This window comes from Haliaeetus leucocephalus, unplaced genomic scaffold (genome assembly GCF_000737465.1).
Source record: "Haliaeetus leucocephalus isolate CR32 unplaced genomic scaffold, Haliaeetus_leucocephalus-4.0 Scaffold450, whole genome shotgun sequence".
In the NCBI taxonomy this organism is placed as follows: Eukaryota; Metazoa; Chordata; class Aves; order Accipitriformes; family Accipitridae; genus Haliaeetus; species Haliaeetus leucocephalus.
The window spans coordinates 13,695,553-13,720,770 of NW_010972886.1; the positions used below are offsets into that span (position 1 = coordinate 13,695,553).

General features: G+C 38.0%; 1 protein-coding gene across 4 annotated transcripts in view; it reads right to left on the reverse strand.

Annotated features, from left to right (window-relative positions):
* PLCB4 (phospholipase C, beta 4) overlaps nucleotides 1-25,218 on the reverse strand; it is a 94,668-nt gene that overhangs the window by 10,638 nt on the left and 58,812 nt on the right. For all 4 annotated transcript variants that reach the window (XM_010574814.1, XM_010574813.1, XM_010574816.1 and 1 more), the window contains 6 exons: nucleotides 25,063-25,213; nucleotides 22,284-22,333; nucleotides 22,097-22,162; nucleotides 14,338-14,453; nucleotides 9,770-9,845; nucleotides 3,680-3,855 (listed from right to left, as the gene is read on the reverse strand). In XM_010574814.1, the coding sequence (XP_010573116.1) occupies nucleotides 3,680-3,855; nucleotides 9,770-9,845; nucleotides 14,338-14,453; nucleotides 22,097-22,162; nucleotides 22,284-22,333; nucleotides 25,063-25,213 (635 nt within the window). The remainder of the gene's footprint in view (nucleotides 1-3,679; nucleotides 3,856-9,769; nucleotides 9,846-14,337; nucleotides 14,454-22,096; nucleotides 22,163-22,283; nucleotides 22,334-25,062; nucleotides 25,214-25,218) is intronic.

The window sequence follows — 25,218 nt, forward strand, 5'->3', positions numbered from 1 at the left end:
ACCCCCCACCCCCCCATTCCCTGTCCTCCTGTGCCACTGTGGGGGAGGAGGTAGAGAAAATCAGGAATAAAGTTAAGCCTGGGAAGAAGGGAGGGGTGGGGGGAAGGTGTTTTAAGACTTGGTTTTATTTCTTATTATCCTACGCTGATTTCATTGGTAATAAATTAAATTAATTTTCCCCAAGTCGAGTCTGTTTTGCCCATGACAGTAATGGGTGAGTGATCTCTCCCTGTCCTTATCTCGACCCACAAGCTTTTTGTTATATTTTCTCTCCCCCTGTCCAGCTGAGGGGGGAGTGATAGAGCAGCTTTGGTGGGCACCTGGCCTCCAGCCAGGGTCAACCCACCAAATTACTGAAATAATTTCTTTTTATTACTGGGCTCAAGCATATGCAAAAAGTTAAGTGTAGGTGTTCAAATTGATTTAGCCTATTTGCATCAGATATAATTTTAGAGTGAAAGAAGTTAAGAGGATTAGAGGACTACTGTGCATCTCTTGATGATTTCAAAATGAGGCTTTGGCCACGGATATGGTTGAAAAAGCCAACACATCTATATGCCAACTGTTTCCCTATTCTGCAAACTATAATCCAGCTCTGAATTGCACTGCTGTTGGGTCTTTCTGGGCGTGTTGGGTTTTCACCACTTGCAAGAAATAAAAGGTATTAACAGAAGACAAGAATAATCTTATCTTCCTTTTAAAATCATCAAGAAGCACTTCTAGGGACCACTCCTTGTTTCTAAACAGCGCTTCTCAAAGACAGGGCCAAAGTTCTAGCGTCAGTTCACTGCTCAACCACCTGGCGTGGGGCTTCACTTCCAGTCTCAAGTTCAGGCCGTGCCGCCCTGGCTGGCAGCACTACGCCACTGTTAAAGAATGCCCTCCTGCTCAGGAGCGGTGGTGATGCCCGTAGCCAGAGTTAACTGGAAGAACAGGATGTTGGAGAAAAAAAGGATTCTGAAATACGTGGCCAACTGCTGATTTCCTATTGTATCATACTGACTGCAACTCTGAAATTTATACAAACACATCTTTTAAAGGGATACTTAACTTTAAGCATGTAAGTCTATCCTTGGAATTTACACATAGATTTAGATGACATTAAAGTGCATTAACATGTTATTTTATGTCGCCAGTACTGTTTGAATGACTAGAAATCTCTTCTATTAAAAAAACCCACCACACATAATTTTTCTTTCTCTCTCATGTTATTTTATCTGGAGTACATAATGCTTGCGAATAACACATTCACTTTCCCAATTTCTGAAATGCTGCAAGCTCGCTACATCCAAGTCAGTCAAGCTAACCCAGTCTGGGGAGGCAGGGGGCACAGCACCCCTGGAGTTCAAAAAGCTTCAGATTTTTAGTAGTATCTGCTATCTTCTGCTTTGTTTTTAAATGAGCTCAAAGCACAAACTGTAATTGCTTTTTGTACCGCACACGGAGGGAAAGCATCTACCCTACAGCAGATAACTACATCATTTTAGATTACTCAGCTTTCCTACTAGCCCTGTGTCCTCTGTTGTGATAGCTAACTCATTACCTCCGCTCACAAAGAAGGAAGCAGTGAGAACAGCATGCTGAGAGCATGGTCCACCTCCCACGCTGCTCTCAGATAGATCCTTTTTTCCCCTATGGTTACCCGAGTTGTCTCTTGGCTGTTACATACACCTATACAGATAAATGCATCCGTATTCCTATACACAATACATTCTAATAAAAATTAGAATATATAAATATTCTAAATATATAAATAAAATTTTATAAATTATAAATTTATAATATATATAAATTTATAGATATAAAATTTATATATATTATATATGTTTATATAATATATATAAATTTATAAATATATAAATAAAAATTTACAAATTATTAAGTGTAAGGTCTCTTTGGGGCATTATTATTCACATTTCAATATTTCACATTCCAAATTCTTCTGAAATATTCATAGATTCAGACACAGTCTTAAATTTGTTTTAAACAGGAAAGTCCCCAGTCTGCACATTTAGGGGTTACACACAAATTCCCAAACAAGCAGAAACAGGCTAAATTGCAATGAATAAAGCAGAAAGAATTTTAAAGGTTGTTACTTCTGGGACAGCTGAGAAAAAAAGTTCTCAGTATTTATCAGGATGCAGATTTTCAGGTCTGGTTTTTAGTTGCTCTGAAAATAGAACAATATATGAACTGAACACAAGTGATTTGTAATAAGAGAGCAAGATCCATTACTAAGAATATAAGAACTGTTTACAAGAAACAATATAGGGCTGTTTAAACAGTGTAGAGGTACAGAAATTCTAAACCAAAAGACAAAAACCATAAGAAAAAGCTTTAGAAAGAAAACATTTAAACTTCGCCCTAGTATAGCTATAATAGATGGCTACAATGACAGCCTTTAGCAAAGTTAAGAGAATAAGGAAATATGTAAGGAAAAGAAAACAAAAACCTACTTTCACAGGCTATATATTAGTAAATTATCTTGTAAGCATTGTAGTGAATTTCAAATAGGACAAAAAACAGGACTGTTAAAAAAAAAAGTGATGTGATTTCTCTGGGCTGATGCAGCCAGGCATGATTTATAGAGATACAGTACCAAGTACTGCACCTCCCTCTGGCTAGTATCTTTTGAATGATGCATTTATATTATAATTTAACAAGTTTTGGACTTCATTTTTGACTGGGTATGTATTGCAGGACAGCTTGAATAGACGGGTTAACACAGAGATTAACATAAAGATGAGCTCACTAAAAGCCTTTTGCTGGGACAATTCTCTGTTGGATGGAAAGCTTGCAGTTCCCAGTATGTGTTCTCTCTGATGCAAAGATAAGCTGTTTTTTCACTCACGAATTTAAAAAATCATTTCAATTCCTTCTTCAAATATGATTTATTAATTCCTTTTCCCCCATGCTTTTTATGTGAAAGATGCTGAAGACAATTATATATGAATATATAGTTGTATGAATATATATGTATGTATGTACACACACACACACATTTTGCATTCATATGCTTTTAGGCTGCTTTGCACAATAGATGATAGCATAAAAAAGATGATTCCTTTACTTACTGCCATTTTTAACACTGTAGATACAATGTGTATTTAATTTTATTTAATTTCAGGTGGGCAGGATGGTTAATTACAAAAGCAACAAGACAGCAGTGTCGTGCCAATATCTTCTGTATTCCCAGTGATTACAACAGGGTATTGTATGAAGATAATATGTCAGTCTAACGTAGCTTGCCCTGCTACCCGTTTGTTTTTATGATCTAATTTTCATAGATCTTTCTTATAATCACCAATACTATAAACACGAGTCCGCAACTGCTAGCAACTCCAAAGGATTTTTCCGTATTTGATACTTCTCAGTTTCCAGCCTCTGAATTGAAGTTCCTGGGTAAAGTCTAAGCATCCACAGTTGATGCAAACTACCACCAGTTCATCGCATCCGCTACCTTTAATGGAGTTCAGATAATCTGAACTAGCTAAGAAGCCCATTCCTGCATCTATCTAAATCTTGTATGATAACTTCTTTTACTTCTACCATGCATACAGCCCAGTATCTTTGACAGCAGTACCGGAGAAACTAGAAACTAGCAGTACACAAGAAACTAAACCATTATACAAAGCAGACATAAACCAAGACCATTATCAGGTAGCACTGCCCTGCTCACCTGTCATGTGAAAATTTTAGCTGCTGGGTTTGTTGTTCATGAGCATTAATCAGCAGTTTCTTCAGTAGTTCACACTGTTGGTTCAAGTGCAAATCACGGATTTCTTGCTCTTCGGCACTGTGCGTATTGATCATCTCAGACCACTCTTTAGTGTGCTGTGCCACAATCTCTTTGACCTGTAGAGAAGTAACAGCAGCTTTGCTAGAGGTTCTCAGATAGGCTAGGAGATCAACTATTACTGCTGCTGAAGATGATGTAAAGACAATCATAAAAAAGATTACAAAGAACGCAGCTAAATTGTGAAAAATGAAGTTGCTTCACAGAGGACCAAAGCCACCAAGGACAATACCGTGTATTATAAAAACAGATGTAAGCCAACCTCTACTATTAGGACTCTTATCTAAAGTACCCTGAATAAATTGGCTGCATTTATGCTCTTGACTGTACTACTGTTATTTTAAAACCTTCTCTAACACTGAGTTCATAATAAAATGGTTTCACATTTTTGATTGCCAAGAAAAATATATATATTAAAAGTTTTGAAATTAACAATGGAAAAAAACCTAGCGAGTGGGATTTCTCTGAGGGCTTAAATACAGTCTTTGATTTTGTGGAGACAGTTTTACACACACAGTCAGTTTACAGAGAAATCCTGTATTTAATACAACCTGAATCTGAAGATCTTTGTTTTATATTCGTTAAGTCAGTTTTACAAACACAGTCAATTTACAGACAAATCCTGTATTTAATACAACCTGAATCTGAAGATCTTTGCTTTATATTCATTAAGTCAGCAGGGAATCTGACAAGTATTCTTCTCTTGCTTATCTCCCAAGACTCACAAGAATAATGATACTAAAGTTTTGGAATGTTCCCAAGAGACAATATGAAGAAGTCTAAATCACCAGAGTTGTTGTGATAATAATATATTGCTCTCAATGATTTAAAAAAGAAGCTAACAGAAAGATATATTTTATTACCCTTTAATAATTATTTTTGGGTGTTTTGACAGGCTATGCTACTTTTCCATAAATGGTATACAAAATATGCCTCACAATAACCTGTTTTCAGATAGTCATTTCAACTGCTACTACGGTAACTAATAGCATCTGGGCCATCTTCTATGAAAGCTAAACCTTATTCTGCAAATCAAAAATCGCCACCATATTGCTCAGAGAGACTGATGCCAGTATTTTAGGTGTGGGCCCACATGTGGGCTCTGCATAATGCGGAACAGACTCTCCTGCACACACTGATGATGGTGAAAGAAGAGGGGATCTTAACAGCCCCAGTCTCCATTCTGCCCTGGAGAGGCTTCTCTGAAGGCCCTCCTAAACAAAGCTCATGTTGTGTAACATAGGTGGACTCCTAATGAAAAAAAACCACAAGTGAGTAATTTTGTAACAGATCAGGGTGATTACTACTACCTGAAAGCCAGACTTGCATTTAACTGCAGTTAAATAGTGGTCCCATATCAAAACAGATAGGACTGAAGGCAGAAGCAGCTGATAGAGAGCTACCTGGAGTTTTCTGCAGCTGTCAAAAACTAACAAAAGCATTTTGAGGTGGGAGATTGGTACAACTAATACAGGCCTAATTCATCAAGGTGTATAAGAGTGAGTGTACCTCCAGCAAAAAGAGCCACGCTTATTTTTGTGCATGTGGGTAGTAAGTGTACTACTAAGCCAGAGCCTATCAATGATGAAGTGATAAATACACTGAAGGATGTGGAGCAGTTAGTCGAGTAGTATCTTTAATAAGATGTTCATAAGGCAGTACTGCCTTCAGAGCCAGAAAAACATGAGGATTCAGTTTTAAAATGGGTCAAAATAAATGCTCAGATGTTGTTAAGGAAGAGAGACTCATTCTTCAGATGGGGTTTTTGCAAGGTTGAGGGGCAGACACTCCAGCTCATCTCTGTCACCCACCTAAGGCACTTAAGTTACGACCAAGTTTAGTCCAAGTTCCTTGTATTGCTGATGCGAAAAGGTGGGCCATTTCAAAGCAGGATTTATCACACCTAAACACTGTCTGGAGATGTCTCTCTTGTATCTACAGGGCCTCAAGCAACTAGACACTTCAGTTAGGTTGCACAAAATCTCCTCTCAATGGTGACTTCATTTGGCTTATCAACCCCCAAGGAGACCTAGAGGGGACTTCAGGGGAGCTAAAAGTAAGTCATGGCTGAAGTTCTCGGGAAAACCCATTCCTTATTTATTTATTTTCAACGCAGAGTTTCCAGACGGAGTCAGCTCCATCCATGATTTTGAGAAAAAAGGTACAGGTAGATCCAAAGACCAGAGTAACTGGGTGTAACTGGGACCACAGCAGAAGAAGGACCACATACTCAGAAAACTTTTATGGTCACGATGTTAGAAAGTATTAATGTTTAAAAAAGACAACTGCTATATTACCCAGGAAGCAGGCAGAGCCAGCAGCAAATCACACCGTATCACACATCTTGGCACAGGAACCAACACATGGTTCCTTACACAGATTTGTGACTCAAATTGCCTTCCTGCAGAGAATGCTCTGACTGGACTCTGCTGCCTTTCAAATATCAATAAAATTGTAGCGGGAACTGTGATCGAGTTGGCCAAGTATCCTCCACCGCTTGCTGCTGTGTGACTCTTCCATATAGTCTGCCACTTAGGACTGGGTTTCAGACTAATTTGAAGTATTAGAAAGTGCAGGGGATATTACCATATGAGATCTGATTCCTAGTCACAGTAAGAACATTTTACATTGCCCTAAAAGAACAGGCAGGCATTCCAGTAAACAAAAAAGACTTTGCTTTTATTTAAAGCCTCATTATGCTGTAGAGAAAATGCAAAACAATCTTTGCATAAAAAAAGAATCATGACTTAATAAAATAGCGAAACAAATAAGTGTATAGTGGAAGCCACGGTGAAAGCAAGTATTTCATGACTTAACTGCAAAGACTGTTTACAAAGCCCAAACCAATGCAGAGAAACAAAGACTCAGGGCCCATTGCAAATGAATAATGTGATCATTGTTCTTAAATGGTTAATATTATACACTACAGAGGAACACGAAGACAGGAATCCTACATCTCAGGTACACTGATATAGAGCCAGAGTATCTTGAGTTGGAAGGGACCTGTAAAGATCATCGAGTCCAACTCCCGAAGAACAAACCTGCAACGAGACTTGAGCATGGCAGTACTTAATCTGAGAAGGTAGGAAGTAAGAATCACAAAAAAATTGCCTGTGTTCACAGACAGATGTGCTAGTGATGTGCTACTAATTTCAAAATCAGCATGCAGTCTAAGAAGCAGGTACAGCTCCTTGTAAAACAAGTTTTTCTCTGGGGGTGGGCGAGAAAGGGAAGATCCCTTTTCTTAAATATCCTGCAAACTAGAAGTCTCATTTCAGGTTCAGCAAGACACAACCCGATGAGAAGGGTGTAAGGGATTTGCCAAACACCAGTTACAAGACTTGAAATACCCAACTTGACTCAGATTCAGACAACCTTAGAACTCAAGACCATTAAATCATCTGAAATCCAATTTTGCTGCAGTTCTGTGATATGCTTCAAAGTTCAGATGTAGTAAATTCAGTGTACATCCCTGCTTTTCTCCAATTTATTAGCATCATAGTTAAAAGGACTATTTCATTTGCACTGGGCTCTGCTCTTGTCCTACTTTCCACTATTAAGGTAGTGTTGCTTATCCAAGAGGATAAGAAAAATAACCATTAGCTAACTTCTCTCTTTCCTGTTCTACAGACTATGTTTGCAATCCTGTCCTTTCATCTGTTCCTACATTGGGCCTAAGAGACTAATTAAAATATTGATAAGGAATTTTATTTTGCACAGCATATATGCAAAATGTTTGTTTAGTCACTAAGCTAAAGAAGGAATAATCTTTGAAGTAATCTTTCCTTTTTTTTCTTTTCATCCTCTGCCTGCTTTATATTGGGACCTACTTTTCTAATGCAGGGGAGTAATTTGCATCTGCTGGGTTAATTGTGTGTGAAGTACACATTGGGACATTCAGATCTGATTTAAATTTTTTATGCCAAACTTGGGCTGGATGTTTCCTCATGACAGGAAGACTTTTGTAGCTGAAAAGGTCTCTTTGGTGCTAAAAGTGTACATGCACATGGTGACACAGCACTGCACAGGAGGACATGAGGTGTAATTAAAGCTGAATTACAGTACAATCTGATACCAAAATTAGTGGGCCAAATGCTGAGAAATGCTGAACAACTGTTAGTTAATCAAACTCCCACTGTATCAGTGTAATGCATTCAGCATCTCAGAATTTAATCTAATTTAATTGCACCTACCTTCATCTAGGAGAAAAGTTAATTTCCCTATGGTCCTGAGCACTGTTTTCCAACCTATTGCTTGCAAACTTTTGAATGATCTCCAGTAGTAATTCAACGGCCCGCACCCGGCAATTGAAACAAAGGAAGTCTGTGAGAATGCTAAGTTCTGTACATAATCTGGACAATTTTGATGGAACCACAGTGAGCAAGATATGGAAAATCACTGACCTAGAGAAAACCACAGAAGTAGATGACTTGCAGAGGAGTTCTGGAATTATCCAACACACAGAGGCTTGGCATTTCAAAGGAGCTTACATTTAAGTCTCCTTTGAAAATGTCATCCTAAAACCTGACAAGGGAGTGGACAAAAATCAATCTATTTTCCAGGTATGGATTAAATTGAAGGGAACCAGTTTGAAAGCAGGATTTTAAAAGGAACAAAGCTCAGAAACTGCATACATTGGTGGAAAGGGAAAACATGAGTCACATCTATTGGATGTGGAAGATTGATGAACACTTGGATGTCTCTTGTGTACAAATCACACCTCTTAACTCCAGACTGTGAATGACACAGGTGAGACGCAGAGATCACAGCAAAGAATTTTCTACACAATATAACTTCAAATGAGTTTTGGAGCTTATTGCTGGATGATGATAGGGAGCTACTGCTCCTCAGAGGGTTTATTTTCACTAAGAAATTAAATAAATTATCTTTTTTTTTAAATTGTCAACAAATTTGCTTTTATTTAAGGAAATGGTTCTGGACTTCTCATAGGAGAAGGAGATAGGGAGATAAGACAGTACAGTAGGTTTTATTCCTGGGGATTTTCCTGCATCTTTGTCTGAGCAGGCAACAACAAGAAAGAAACCTTGTTTAGAAAACCAGGATCTTCTCCACATGAAATAATAATACCAGAGAATAAAATTAGGAGGAGAAAAGATGTAAAATGATCTTATTCTAGTCTCAAAGATGTGGCTGCTTTTGTTTGTATTTTCTATACCTGTCTGATTCTTTTCACAGGTTTCAGCTTTTACAGTAAATCTCCTGTACTCTTCCCCTCCAGATCATTTTGTACATGGATGTGTCTTCTAGCGTACCTGCCACCCTCTAGTTTGGATATCTTTCAGAAACTTGAAAGCATATCAACAGGTGGTAGGTAAAACTTGCAAAAAGTCAATGGGCATAGTAGTGGTATAGAAGTATAGAGGAAGCAGCTCTAAGCAACTCGCTGAGCCATGAATCAGAGCTTGAGAATAGCTTTTTCAAACGAACTAAGGTTGAGTCTCAGAGCACTTTCATTCTCCAGCACACTGGAGAAAACAATGCAACTAAGCAGTGGAGAAAAAAATATTACAAATAAGAAGGCCCTTGGTTCAAGAGCAACTTGGACTCCTCCTTCCCCAAGAGACAGACGAGCAAGTGTTGTCCATGGTGACAATGAGGGAAAATGAAAAAGAAACTTCTTCATGTATATATTTTGAGACCGTATTTAGCATCCAAATTTCACACAGAATATATTTGTCTCTTTGTTTAGCTAGAAGTGTCACAAATGACCAGTTTAGTTTCACGAGGCATGAATATGGCACTTTCTTCAATAATGTTAAAAGGGAAGGAAATTGTTGTTGCTTTTTAAATTTTTTTTAAGAAACACTTTCAGATACTCGATTACTCCCATTCTTTTCAACATGTTATTATTGCTGAAAATCATTCATATGCTTCCAAAAAAATTAACTACCACTTGGGTCTCAAAATCTCTCTTTCAGATGTTGCATATATTAAAATTGGCTGTTTGCTTACCTTAGATTTGTGATCTGATGTTAGTGCCTGAATTTTAATTTCCGTTTCTTTCTTCAATTCAAGACAATTACTTCCTCTAAAAAAAAGAAAATTGCAAATGTGTGCCACAAGTTAAACATCTTCCCATTCAGTCAGCTCTTACTAATTAAAATGTTAATCAAAGTTGAAGTGCTGCAGCATATTGGAATGAAATTATTTCTTCTGGCAATTTATTCACAACTTACAAAATATTGTTGGATTAATGATCATTCAGTTCAAATACCACACGATTAATTCTAATTTGGCCCAGCAATTATTCTGTTGCTGAGGATATGTCAAGCATCTCCATTTATGGTACTTGGTTCCTTTTCCAGGCTTAAAATACCTTGCCAAGAGAAATCAGTTTCTGCCTAAAAACTTACAGGCATACTCACTGCCTTGCCATGATTTTATCCTCTGTTTTAAAAGTAATTTTTGCTACCTTTTTTTTTTTTTAGTTTGAGGCAGAGAAAATAAGGCATTTGAATAACTACCTCACAGGGCAACAATTTGGGCATACTAAATTTGATTGCCTATTGAAAGTCTAAGTGCCCCTCTGTGAGAAAACAGAAGTGAATGGGTTGCAAAGAAGGGGGCCTCACTACCCTCGCAGACCACACCAACCCATGTGGATGAATCCAAGCCATAAGATACCTTATATGACTTGGAAAGCAAAAAATCTTGAAGACAGCCCTCACTCCTGCAATAAGCTGAATACAGCATGGCCTCTGTGTTTGGGTAAAGTTCATGGGGTTGAATGCAAGTTACAAAGCTTGTTTAATGCAGGAGTGCATGATTCTAAGGAACAGGCTAGTAAAATGCCTGCAGAGGGCCCATGCTGGAGCTCCCCTGACATGCCTGTGGGTTAGGAGATGGATGACTTCTACCTCTCACCCACAGAACTTCCATCACTAAGCGCAATTACTTGGGCCATGCACCAGGTGGGACTGATGTACAGAAGAAAATATTCCATTGCAGCTACAACAGGAATTTCAATTACTGTCTCACCAAAGTCAATAAATTTTTGAAGGCTGACATGCTCCATCTTTACCAGTCTTGTTCCCTTTTTTGCAGTGAAGGGTTTTTACAACAGAATACAAATTCACACATTGGAAGTCTCTGGTTTTTTGTCTGGAATAATACAATATATTGAGAGGAGTCTATTTTAACATCACTGTAATATTTCTGTGTCAGAGCATCCACTGTTGTAAAATGCTGTAACTCCACTGAGTGGATGGAACCACATTCATTTTATCATCTGAAGCTGGCCCTAGTAAGAATGGTTATTGCTTGACTGCAGTAACATTAATCCATGTCTGCTCTAGAAAAGGAGATTTATGAAACTCTTAACAAGTTTAAATCCTATTTTAATATCAAAGTACTGCTAAACTTATGGAAATTAGAAGAAAATTTTATCATCAAACAGTACCAGGAAAGCCCTTACTGAAAACAGTAGTGTGATGTGCCTTGTGTTCCCAAGGGCCACCAGAAGGACTAGCCATTTATTTTTTAGTCATAGCAAGGAAATCTTTGTGGGTATTTCTAACATTCATTTGACATTTTGGAAGTAATATAAATGCATAGAGACAGGTTCTGACTACTGTTACCTCTGCCTCAAAAAAAAACGGCTGGAAAGAAAATGTCTTTGATTACGCATGTGAGTAGCTGCGATCAGAGCCTGGCTATAATTCATATATGATTTGTCATACATTACAAAAGAGACTGCTTCTTAGGTGAATCAAACATATTTTATCCCAAATTAGTCTAATTGGTTCAATCACTGGACTTTTCAGAATCCCAGACATCAAACCCACCAGCTGATCCCTTCTCTGGAAATGCAGCTTTCATTATATCTCAAGGCAACTTCCAGCCAGGCTGGACATAACAAGAATTGTCCCCAACTGCAGTGGCATAGTCCATGGTTAAACCATCAAGTCACAGTTGGGAACAAATATCCAGGGACAGCCCAACCCAACGTCACACGTTCATGCTCATGCACACACATACACTTGCATTTCTGGACAGTCCCAATAAATCGGAAGGATCTTTATGTGCCCTCAACTCCATTTCACAGTGGGAACACGAGCATACGTATCCCCAAAAGCCTCTCTGAGATTTGTAAGCATTTGAAGTATACAACAGAAATAGCACAGGGAGCAAAATCCTGTCCATCTGTCAGTGAATTAGCATGTGATTAAAAAATTCTACTTTGCTGAACAATATGCAGTTGACATTTGTCACACCATGTAGCAGAAATGGACTACAAAAAAACTGCACAGTAAAATCATACGAGAAAGTCTTCTATACACCTATCAAAAAGCCTTTTTTTCAGGAAGTATCTGACAATTTCAATATGAATACCTTGAAAACACATTTTACATGTTCTTTTACAGTTATCGCTTGTAAAAGTTCCAAAATCATAGCCAAGGAAATGGAGCATGTCCTGTACTCACTGAACCCAGGACCCCTTATTCATCAGATCATTTCAGTTCAATAAAGTCTTTAAGTCTCAACCAATGTGTTCACTTTTAAGCATGTCCTTAAATATACTGCACAGTTGGGGTGAAGAGAAGTGTGTGCTTAAGTACCTCGCTGAATGGGCTTTCAGGGTTGCATACATAATGACCCTGAAGGAAGCCCTTAAAACACTTTGATACAGAATTTAAACGTGTTTTCACAGAAAGTCTATGCTGATACTGGATTTGATTTGGCTGTTAATTAGATACCAATAGTTATTATTGTAACACTGAAAAGCCATCAGATGACTAAGAGCTCTGGAGTCCATGGAAAGTATGGAGTCATGGCAGGGAACAGTGTTTGGCTGTGTATTGGATCTGCTTCTGGAGCAGTCATTTCCAACTTCTTTTTTTTATTTTAACTTTTTATGATAATTTAAAACTACCATAAAAGCTTTGGCATCTACTGCAAGTAGCCAATGAAGTGATCTCAAACTGGGAACCAAATTAGCAACTACTTTTATACTTGTCCCATTTGGTGTTACTCTGGAAAGCACTGTTACTCAGCGCTTTCCACTATTTACTGCACAGAGACAGCCATTACCACCTTTAACTTCCTGACACACCTTAATTTGCTGTTTTGCCTAGACAGGCAGAGGCACTGGCTTCTCCTCAGGCCAACAGGAATACTGATTCATGACTCTTCTGGTATGAGATTATTAAATACCAGAGCACAGGGAAGCCTTTTCCCCCCAATAATTAAGGTGCAATGTCCAGGGCTTAGTTCAGTGCCACTGTAGTAAATACCCTGACTGCAATTATAAATCCAGCTGTATCAATAACCTTCTGCTGTGTTATATTCAATAGAAATTGAATCAAAGCCACATTTAATTAATTAGTCCTGTAGTTGTTTTGTCTCTGTTTGGAAAAGTAGTAATTTTCTGGAAGGAACTACTTGGATTAGAAGTATTTCGGTGCTTACAGTTCTCCTTTCTTGGACAAAAAAACCAACATGAGCTTTTTAAAGAGTTTGTGAATTTTTAATAATTTAGTGAGGAAAATTCTCCTTACCTTGTTTACTTCTGACAATTTTATTTCTGTTCTGTTGCAAGTTTATAACATGCACACTCAAAAACCACTGCCATTCCAAATAATTTATAAAACAAAAAGTCTTTGTGGAAGAATCCAGTGCCAAAGAGGCATCTATGTTCAGTATTCAGTGAGTGAGTTAGTTGACAGTTGCTGTTGCCAGATGACAACAGTATGAAATGAAGGCTTACTATTAGCATAGCTTGATATAGAACTAAATAAAGTAATTCCTGCTTTAGGTCACAGTATTATAGTATAAACCACTGTCTCAATGAAATGCCAGTCATAGGGTGAAAGCTGGAGATGGGAAACTGCTGCCAGATTACACAATAGCAGCAAGGCAACAGCAGGTCCTGCTACACAATCCCAAACGGGACTGTAAGAGGGACATTTTATTGAAGTCACCAGTATGTTCCAGGAACTTTCCTAGGACAATTAAGAGATTCACACAGATAATGTTCCAGGCCACCAGCTAGTGCAAACCCGAACAGCTTCACTCAAGTCAAAGGAGTAATACTGATTTATCCCAGCTGAGGATCTGAAGGGTTTTTTTGTTAAAAAGAAACTTCAACTTGAGAGCAGAGCAAAAACTCTGTTATTCTAAAACATTCCAGACTTAGAAGCCAGCTTTTCCCCCAAATCAAATAATTGCTTCTCTCTGGTCATTAGAGCTATTGAGGACCTTGGTCTGCTCTCACTGAACACAACAGTGACATTCCCTGGGGGATGCAGTGAGACCAGATCAGACCACAGAAATAAAAAATTGAGGTAACTCCTTTGCTTTTAGTTTTCAAACTCTGATACAGAAGACTAGAGAAAGGCAAAGTGAGTACAGTATTGATGGCCCATTGCTAGAGCCTTCAAGCAGCTCATACTCAGTTTGATGCTGGTTCAAGCTGCAATTCATTCATATGAATGACCTTTTTACAAATGTTTTACTCCAGACCACAAAAGCATAAAAATTGTTTTAAGTCTAAAAAAAAATATTTTAAAATAATATCTTACCCCTTCTTCTTGATTGCCTTCTCTAACATTTTCTCGTATGATACCTTTTCTTTATCATATTGTGCCACTATTTTGTCAATTTGTGTGCAGTGCAACTTCTGCATAGCGCTGTGCTCCTGAAAAACAGTAGGACCTTACAATTAGGTTGCTGGATTTTTAATGTTTATTTTTCTTACAGTGTAAAAATATCAGTGCAGTGTATGAACAGATAACTTTGACAATGGAATTTAATCTGGTTTAGCCATGTGGTATTAGAGGTTCCAGGTATTCCACCATAAGCGCTAGAATATTTCTTTGTTTGAAAAAGGAAAATCTGTAGCGGACCTTAAAAATATGGTATATGGTTACCTTAAAACAAAAGGACGATGGGAAAAAACTTCATCTTTTTGAATAAATGTCCATTTAAGTGCAATGTAAAAAATCAGATTTACAAGCTGAGATCATATCATTCAATGTTTCTAAACACAGAGGAGAATAAAACTCAACCCAGTGTCCCGTCATCCCCGTGCCCCCCACCACATATCCCATACTGAATACAGTGCTAGCCCCTTGGCCATAGCAAATCAAATAGCTCCAAGTCCAAACAATCACTAAAAATCAAATCATTAACAACTGAAATTCGAAGATCTGGCCCATGACCCCTAATGACAGCAGCAATCTTATCATTAAGAAATTCCACCTTGTTGCAGAGCATCTGCCTTTGCAAGCAACAGTAAGCTGTGCAATACAACTTTCAACTACACATGCAGACTGCTGCAAATAACCATTGCCCCTGTTTCCCCCCCCCAAACAATACAGCACATGCTGATAAACTGGACATAAAGGGCTACCTGTGAAGTGTTTCACATCAGTGCTAACCTGCTGTCATTACTATAATGATGTGATTTACATTGGTGAAGTGGCAGAGGAAGTTACCTATGGAAGGGGAAGAAAAAACTGTTCCTATGATGAGAAGATGAATCACTAATATGCATGTTACACACTTGGGTCTAGCATACAGACAGTTCCTTTCCATTATAAGACTGTACCAGAAACAACACACTTCACTTAGAACTTACATGTAGACTTCATTACTGAACTTGACTTTTATTCTCCTTTATCAAAACAGCTGCTCATAATGATGCAAATATTTAACTACCACAGAGAGCACTAAATATTGAATTTACATTACAATCGGAAAAAAAGTTGTGTTAATTTATGTTATTTTATTAATATCCAATTGCTCCACATTTTATCTAATCATGACAAAAAGCCTCGCATTAATTAATATGGCCTCTTCCAGGACTTTATATCTATTTGGTTTTATAGCTCATTTTGCATTTATTTTACCCTCGCTATTCTACTGTTCTTTGTTATTATTTTCTATACACCTATGTTTGCCTTATCACCGTTTCTTCCTCTAAAAATACTAATTAAAGACTTTTACATTCACTTTACCAAAACATTAATACAAACGTTGTGATGCTTTTAAAAATCTAGCCCTGGGCTGTACCTGAGCACTCCAACATCTGCCAAGCAGTTCCCTGGGGAATGCGTGCAGCTTCCGAATTTTGTATTTACAGTGGGGAACTGAATTTTCTGTTCTGCAGAGGATTTAAAGGGAAACAAATAGACTCCATTAACATTAAAACATGCCAGCTTCGCCAGGGAGTACTTACACTGACTAACCAGGTAGGAAAAAATATGGACATTGAAAAGAATGACATAAGCTTGACAGCACCAGCCAGCCACAGGTGAAGTGACTGAGAGCATCTCTCAAACTACCCACTCTCCCCTACAGTACAACAGTACAACTCCTGCTATAAAAGACTAGGCACAAACATTGCAAAGCATGAGACATCTGCCCACTCATGCAGCGCTCCTCCATAATCTGGGAGGGCACATCACGTAGAGCTAGAATCCCTGCTTTTCCCTCAGGACAGCCATGATTTAAGCCTTCTCTCATTATCACAAACCCACTGTAATCTTTTGCAGACTCCCCTCTGCTGCTACATACTGCTCATACACTGCTACATACTGCTCTATCTTGTATCTGAAACGAATATATTGTGGACCATATCCCCCTCACTTCCTTCCCTGGTTCCTCTCCCCATCCAGTTCATGGAACATGCACTTGTTTGTGCTCAACATAAAAAGAGCTGGAAGAGGAAGATGGGCTACTAACAACCTCCACATGCAAGGCACAAAGAGTGCTAGGAGTCAACTCCCTACCAGAGATCCCTTCAATTATATGACCTTCAACCCCTGGAACACTATTTAAAATGGGTTAGCTGAAGTTTGATTTTCTGCCTACGCTCAAAGGAAAATTCATCACAAATTCTGCGTCCCAAACTTCTGTCAAGATTCTAAGAAATACGAGTGGTTTTGTAGCATCTTAAAACACCCTCAGTATATTTTGTTTTCAGATGCAAAGTTTCAGGTGGTAATGTGTTCTAGATTGATTCAGAATATGTTTGCAGATAAAAGTCTCCTCAGCTAGGTGTCTCATGATTTCCTGAAGTCCTCTGAATTTGCAGTTTGAATTCACATGCCTTTTACATGAATATATTCACAAATTACATCTAATGATTACGTTACAAACTGACGCCACAGTTCAGCCAAGGTTCTGAAAGGCCACCTAACTGATCACAACTATCCATGGAAAAAAAGTATAAAATCATATACAGTTTCATTAAGGGGCGGGGCAGAAATCACAATTCATTCTATTGAAGAGAAGAGGAACTAAGTTCTTATGATACAGACTGTTATTCCTGCCTGATATCTCCCTAAAGCAACACAAATACTCCTGTGTACAACTGAAAACTAAAGTCTGGAGGATTCTCGTTACAGAATACAATAACGAGGAAATAAAAAAAAAGAAACTATAATTTCCAAATCAACAATCCATTTTGCAGAACTTTATTAATCTAGAGTCCTGTAGTCTTTTGTACTGTTGATTCTGCATTGTGAAATGGATTTTTCTTATTTTATTTTATTTTTTCACTAGGCTTTATTTCAAACAGTACATATATTCAATGTCAATATAAATGTGCAGGAGATGAATTCTGAGATTCATATTTTTGGGTGGTAATTACACAGTTCTGGTTACTGTCTAGGAACATGTTAAATTCCTTAAGGGGGCACTTGTGACTATCACTATCTTGTCAGAAACCACTAGAACTGTAGAACTGTATACCACAATCATCTGTTGTGCTGTTGACTGTTAGACAATACATCAAGATAATCCCTCACTATCCTTCCTCCTCTATCTAATCCAAGAAGCACAAAAACTGCGTGACATCCCTGCAAAATATTAAAATTCAGTAGGGGCCCAAAGAAGCAGGCTGCCAGCAGATGAATTCAGTGACTGAGACTCCTACGTATGCACATCTCCTTGCCTTTATAGCCCATCTACCTGCGAGGCCACCCCAGATCATTTACCTAAACAGTACTCAAGATCTAACTTGATAAAAAAAGATATAAACCAATAGACATCATTCAGACACAGCAGCTGTTCTGCAGTTGCACAGTAATATTCATACTGGGAGATTAAAGTTACTTCAGGGAATGTAGGCAGGAAATACTTTATTTCAAAAGCTGCCCAGTGTAGGTGTTTTTATGAATGCATTGTTTAAAGAAAATCATTTCTGCAATATGCAGAAGTGGCTGGACATATTATTTTAAAATCACCAAAAGCACAGGTTACCAGACCTAAGATTCAAGAGAAAGTTATTCCTAACATGGAATTTTTTTTTTTAATGGTGATCATTACATTAATTTGCCACTGTTTTTCAAAAGTCAAACAAAAGGAATACTACAGCATCAGAGATTGAGAGCTTGCAAAACAGGTGCCACTACAAAAGTATTCTGTTTTGCTCGTTGGGAGTCCTGTCTATGGGTGTCAAAAAGGTGCATTTCACATGCCTGGATTTTAAACAGACCCATGAAGGATAAAGTATCTTTGTCGCTTTATGTACTTTTGAAGATCTTGCTGCTACTGCCTTACTGTCTCTTAAATAATAGCAGTATTATAGATGATGTAAAAGAACACAATCCATGCATGGGCCAACAGCTTCAAATTCCTTGCAGCAGCTGCTAGCCTACTTTAAAGTGACAGAACATGACCATGATGAAATCTGTCACACAGACAGAATCCCAGGGGCCTGGCCTTTCTGGTACCAGCTTCTCAGATCCCACTGATTCTTGTGGCACCTCAATAATGTCAGGCAAGAAAGTAATGCTGACAGTCATTTCTTTACAGGTAACGTTTTTTCCAAATTCCCTTTGTGAATGTGAGGATACTTGAGAAAGCTCAGTCATTTCTTGACAGGGACACTTACTAATTTTTTTCCTTTCCCTGTCCCAGACTATAGGACCAGCTTTGCTCACTGTCCAACAGATGACAAAATTTGCCCTAGGAGTTAACTACAAAGATTTACATATAATCCTTGCAACATGTTCCCCCCTAAAAATACGGTATTCTCATGGTATCGTCAAAGAAATCTGTGTTAGCTTCACACTCCTTGGCTTTTTTTCCCCCCTTTTTAAAGAATTATGTCCCATGTTCTTTGCATATCTGGCAAACCTACACTGTTTTCTCATGGTGACCTGTCTCATTCCAGATTCAGAATGCCCTTTTAGGTGAAATTAGTTCACAATGCAAGTAAATGGGCTGAGGTTTGGATCATGTTCTTTGCTCACAGAGCAATCATCTGTTCTTTAGCAATCCCAACAGCAGCACAATGCTACCTCAGTCATAATGATGCAGACTTACCTTTTCAGAAACTAAACCAGCATGGGGAATATTCATTCTCCCCCCTTCAACTTTCTTTTCCTTCAAAGCCAGGCCACAAACTAAGCAGAGGACTGGGTTCAAAAACTAGAGGCAACAGCTCTGTTGCAGAAGTGAACAGGTTCTTCTGGAGTGGACAAACTATACTTGCACACTGACTCTGAAACGCAACTTGCTCTGAAATATTGCCGCTCTCCAGTATTCACTACAGTTTGTCCTGCCTTTAATTTCTACATGCTCTATTATTCCCTTACAATCCTTCAAGATTTCTTTAAAAGCATTGCCCTGTCTTTGCAGAGCTTTATGTATGTACCTTTTACATGATTCTCAATCCTGAGTAAAATCTCAACTATTCATAGACTTTGTGAAATCCAAAATTCTGCATTATTTTGCAAGCCACTAATCTGACAGTAGGGAATGGGCAAATTTAATTTAAACAGTCACAGACTGGCTGCCTAGTAATGGTGATACTAAGAACAGTGGTCTTCCCACCAATCTAATGATCTTTATCCTACTTAGGTGAGACGTCTTATTTTTCCTACACAAAAGTGAAAAAAGGAACACTGACGGTTGTACCTCCACCTGCCCAAACATCCTCCTCTTAAAAAAACAGATTAATAACAACACCATCATAAAGTGAAGTCACTGTAGGTGATGTGTCTCTGTGTGTGTATATATTGGGTATTACAGTTGTAAGGAGCTATGCCACGTAGGAAAAACAAATTAGTGATAACATGCAGAGGGATGTTAGGAGAATTTTATTGTGCTGCTGGAGTCAAAATGGCTGAAATACTGAACAGAAGTAAATAAAAAGAAAGATAGCATCAAAAAATACACAGAGTTCTGCATCCTGAAAAGACTCACACCAGTTAATTTTTCTATTAATCTGGAAATGTGGTGTTTCTAACAGTCCTATACCCTGAGAAAACAAGACTGACGTGTTTTGATACAGAGCAACCAACCTCCACCAGCCAGCATTTCAGTGGAGCTGCTAATACTTCTCCACACTGAGTGGATGCTGTCAGTAAAGGGACCTTTACTGCTGTCGTCTTCCTTAGCTAGCTCTGCCCAGGGCTACCAGATTAGCTCCTACACTGCTTAGATCAGAGCTCTTTCCTCTCAACTTGCTCTCCCACACTTAGATGCATTCATTTTCCAGAATGCATTTTCCGAGGCCAACTTTAGATGGGAAAGTATTGGATTTTTCTTTCCTTAAACAACATGAACAGTTCCCTTCTGTTTACTTATTCCTCCAGATCTCTGGAGTGTCTATGGTTAAATGAGAGCCAACCTATTTCTGGAACTTGCAAGTTCAGTCTGCTTAATACACAGGCTTCCTCAAACTGATAATGGATAACTAACCGCATAGCTCTCTTGCTCTGTCCCAGCTGATAAAATGCATTAAAAACAGTGATGAGTACACCAACCACTTCCCTAAGATCATCTGTGAGCTAATATGGCCACACTTTTCTGCTCAGACTCTCCTCTCCAGGTTCAAGAAGTTGCCCTTGCTGGAGCCTTTAGCAAGGCATGCTCTAGACAGGCACTTTCTTGTTAGGACAGACTTGCACTCTGTGCTTAAGACCAGCAGGACACAGGCTGGCTCAGACCTAAAATAGCTGTGCTTGAGCTAATGCTGAAAGCCCTTCTGAGTGCACAGCATTTACGGGTTATGGCTGGCAATTTTCTCCTCAGATTAGAGGAGCAAGTGCAAGCCTGAACAGATGGATCAATTTTTTTTAACATTAGCAAGTGCAGTCTTGGCTAAGATATCCTTACACTAGTGTGGGTCACATATCAGGGACACAGATCATTGAGTATGGCTATTTTCTACATAACCATGGTACCATTTTCTTTGCAAAAAGCTGCTATAGCAAACTCCTGTATGTTGTCCAATGAATGAGAAAGTAGTGTTTAAAAAAAAGAAGACCCCTAAAAGATCAATCCTATGAAGGTCTAGAAACTGTCCATGCCCAGCAGTGTGGATGATAGACACATTTTCTGGAGCATGGGCTCTGCACACAACACTAAAATGGAGAAATCACTCATGTCCCTTCTGCATAGGGTCAGTAAGGAGTCTGAAGTGTAACTATTTAACTTTCTTATACTACTTTTAATACTACGAGCCCCACAAAAGTGCCAATTATTGAAAGTAATTCCTTCATACTTCATTGTACAGACATAGAGTCCCATGCCCAAACAAACAACGGTCGTGAAAATAAACACAAAGACTGATATTAAAAATGCCCAGGCAACTACATCACGTCAGATCTGCAATGAAATCTGTAATCAAAGAGAGCGAGGGAATAACTGCCACAGAAGTCCAGAATGGATTTGTATGTATTGCCAAAATTCAGAACTTAAGATGCTTTCTTCACTTGTTATGCCTCTTTCTGTAACAAGAGTAATGGTTTTCTAATGGGGCAGGAGAAAATTGGCTGTGATTTTCTAATGTAAAGTATACTTGTGATAGTGTTATATGTATTTGGGACACCACTACCAACAGTACCAAGCAAAAAGCTGACTATGAAGTGGCTAGCATGGATATTAAGTGAGAAAGAATAGAGCATTTCATTTTTCAGTTACACATTCCAGTTCTCTTTAGTGATTTTGCAGTTTTTCCAGTGCCTGTCTTTGATGCAGCACCTTCTCACATCATTACTGCCTTTTTTCCCAAGCTGCCTGTCAATATGTCATGCAAGAGGGAGCTAGATAAAAATCATTACCTGAAAAAGGTGAGCTTTGGATGCTTATGCGGGTCAAACAAATGTGCACCGAAACTCAGGGAGACATACAAAGGGTTACTAAAGGGAAAACTTACTCACTGGAGCATATTTCAGTACATTTAAAACACATATGCCTTTCTTGGTGGTCCAACTACTGTTCCTTAGTTTTTCACTACAGTTAATTAAGAGCTGTCTGTGCTAGTGAGCACTGCAACTTTCTTCTATTAGAGTGTGTTGCTCAGAGAGCTCTTAATGATCATACCTTTGCATGTTTCTTCTTTAAGGCACTCAGCTCTTTCTGCTGCTTCTTTAAATGCTTTATATAAGCCTACAAAAAGAGAAGTTGGATCAATTTTTCTCTGGTCATATTGACTTTAACCAGATAAAATCCTGGCTACTTAAAACAAATAATTAGGAACACATCTTGAAAAGCTTGTGTCCATACTTACCTTCATTTGCTTTAAATCTTCTATCTTCACTTGAGGAATAAGGTCTATACCTAGGAAGGTATTGATACAGTTTATCTAAATCTTCATACATACTAGTATATCTCATACTTCTAAATTTGAGTTTTACCACAGAAACCTACATTTAAGTTAGCAATCAACTGATATTTTTCACTACATGAAAAATAATCACAGGTTAATGAGAAAATTTTTCATCAAGATATAGCTAGGATACAGTTAATTTCCTTTTCAAATGCACTGCTCAATCAATTGCCTTGTGAAAAAAGAAATGAATCAATGAGTGTTTTCTGATCTCTTACAGTTCTGGACTGAAGTGTCAAAACACAGCAATCTAAGAATTGAAAAAGATCCTTTACTGAATGCACAGCAAACCATTTACGTACATTAAAATTGAACTGAGCAAACTTCAGAATTTTGGTCCATAGCTGGAGATTGCTCTGGCACCACTCGTTTCAGGGGTGAGGCTTCTTGGGTAAGGTTCTACATGACTACATAAAGGGTTAACTGAGATTAGGTATACTCCTTCTCCTCAATTTAAGACACAAAAATCATAGGAGTGAAAATTTACCTGCAGCTTGTATGTTAATGGAGGTAAAACTGGCATTTTGGTTAATACCAGGTTATGAGAAAAGGAGCAACAGTACACTCCAAGACTAAAGGAGAGTTAAAAATGGAGGAAAAACAAAATTATAAAAGTTAAAATTCTTACGAAAATTCAATACAAGGAAATCTATCATATAAGACTAACAGTACTATTTAGATGAATGAAAACATATTTTGATCACCTTAACTGCAATGCAAACAAAAACCAATCTCATTTCATGTTTACACTTTAATAAATGCTTTGTGACATATTATGGTTATTTTTTAAACTACTAAGCACATCTTACATTAATCATTAATATATACGTCAATCCGATGCCATGAGAGCTGTAATGCATAGGGTTTTTTTCTGAGTTCTTACACAAAAATGTTTGCCTATACATAAATACACTGCAAACGTATTTAATCAACTGCTCTTAATAGTGTCCATGGACTATAAGATTCCCCTGCCTTAAAAAGGACTTTCTGTCTCTTAAGGTGAATTTCACTGGAAAATATTCAGATGCATTGAAAGAAAAAAAAAGGGGGAGGGAAGGTAGGCAATCTCCTTAGGGAACATGAATTTTTTATTTTCTTAGAAGCATGAGATTCTGCTCAATTATATGGTATTAACATTAGTCTAGTAAATGAGACTGGAACAGATTTAGGCACAGATAGAGGCTGAAGTTTTCAAAAACACAAATCACTTAACTATCACTGAAATTCAGTCAGAGAACAAAAACCCCTGACATTCTTGTGCATTTGAAAGCCTTCCCCTATCTTGCTGGATACATAATTTCCAATAGTAATGTGAGTTGTATATTTTAACAATAGTAGAATTATTCAGATCTTAAAAGATCATAGAGATAAGTAATAAAAAATAAGGATCGTTACCATGGGATATAAAAATGAATGGCTTGATTTTAACATGCAAGAACATGGATAAAAATGGTTGCAGACAAGAATGCGTAAGTACTGAAATCTTGGTTTAAGACCAGGGCTGCAACAGGCATGCTGTGTTCTAAACAAACTTCCTCAGGAGTTTATTTTAAAATGCAGACTCATTTACTTTGTTCACCAGGCCTGACTCCATGGCAACCAGGAATTAGTTGCCAACCCCAGCAAATTTCATGCTTAATTAATGCACAATAAAACTAATACTTGTGCATCTTGGTGATGATCCATGAAGTATGGAAACACCTCACTGCATAAAATAATCTGGGTTTTACACCAGGGAAGAACTTTGAAAGAGTTCAGGTGTCAGAGACGACCTGTTTTATTGCCGAAAGTGACTCCAGAGAAATGGCTTCTTGTTTCTCAAGAGATCCCTTCACATGTGTGTATTCAGCCATGTCTGCTTAAGTTTAAGAACAAGAGCAGTCAGTGCACCTTCTCACTCCTTTCGATCCCTTTGGGCCAAGGTGGATGAAAGAGAGTGAACCAGATTCTAATTCTTGTGGCCCATTAACAGAAATATTTATTGTGTTTCCTTCAGCTGTACAAATTTGTTTTCTCACTTAATCTTCATTACCTGTGATCAAATGAGAGAAACAAGTAATCCCGTTTGACTCTATAAGATGATTTTGTAGAGTGAATGGTGAACAGTGAGGAAAAAAATACTTATTCACTCATAAATGAGCACATTTAATATGGATATTTTTTACAGTAAACATGCCATTTCCATAATCCCTATTCAGAGTAGAATGACACATTGAAAACATTTCTAATTGTTGGGAAATCTCTACAGAATCCAATGAATTCTAAATAACTTTAATTACTTAAATCTGCAACTCTGCCAAGGGATTTGTGGAGGAACGAAAAAAGCAGAGGAGTTTCTGTGGAGTATACCAGAAAATAGTTATTCCTATTGGCGTTCCTCCAGTAGATCTTCAGTAAACTACTCCCAGAGTCACACAGGTTACTACTATTGGCAGTAAGTATACAGCTACACAATGAGGTCACTTAGTAAAATAAAGCTGTATTGACTTTATACAGCCATTTTAGTAATATACAAAATTTATTTGCAATTAGACAAAGATCACTCTCAATGGTAAAAGAAGTTACCTTCTAAAAGGGTAAGAATGAATAGAACTGCAAAACTAAAATTGCATAATAAGTACTCTCTGTGACTTTCTGAATCACTTCAGAACTGAGGGAGTGGCATGTGATTTTTGTCTACCTTTCTTAGCATCAGTCCCAGATCCAAAGCCTGCGGTGGTACTTGGTCGAAGTTCAGAGCTACTCTGAGGTGTTACATTGGCTTTCGCATTATTGGCTTTTCCTTTTCTATCATTCTTTGAAGTGTCATTTGGTACATCGGCTATATCACTCTGAA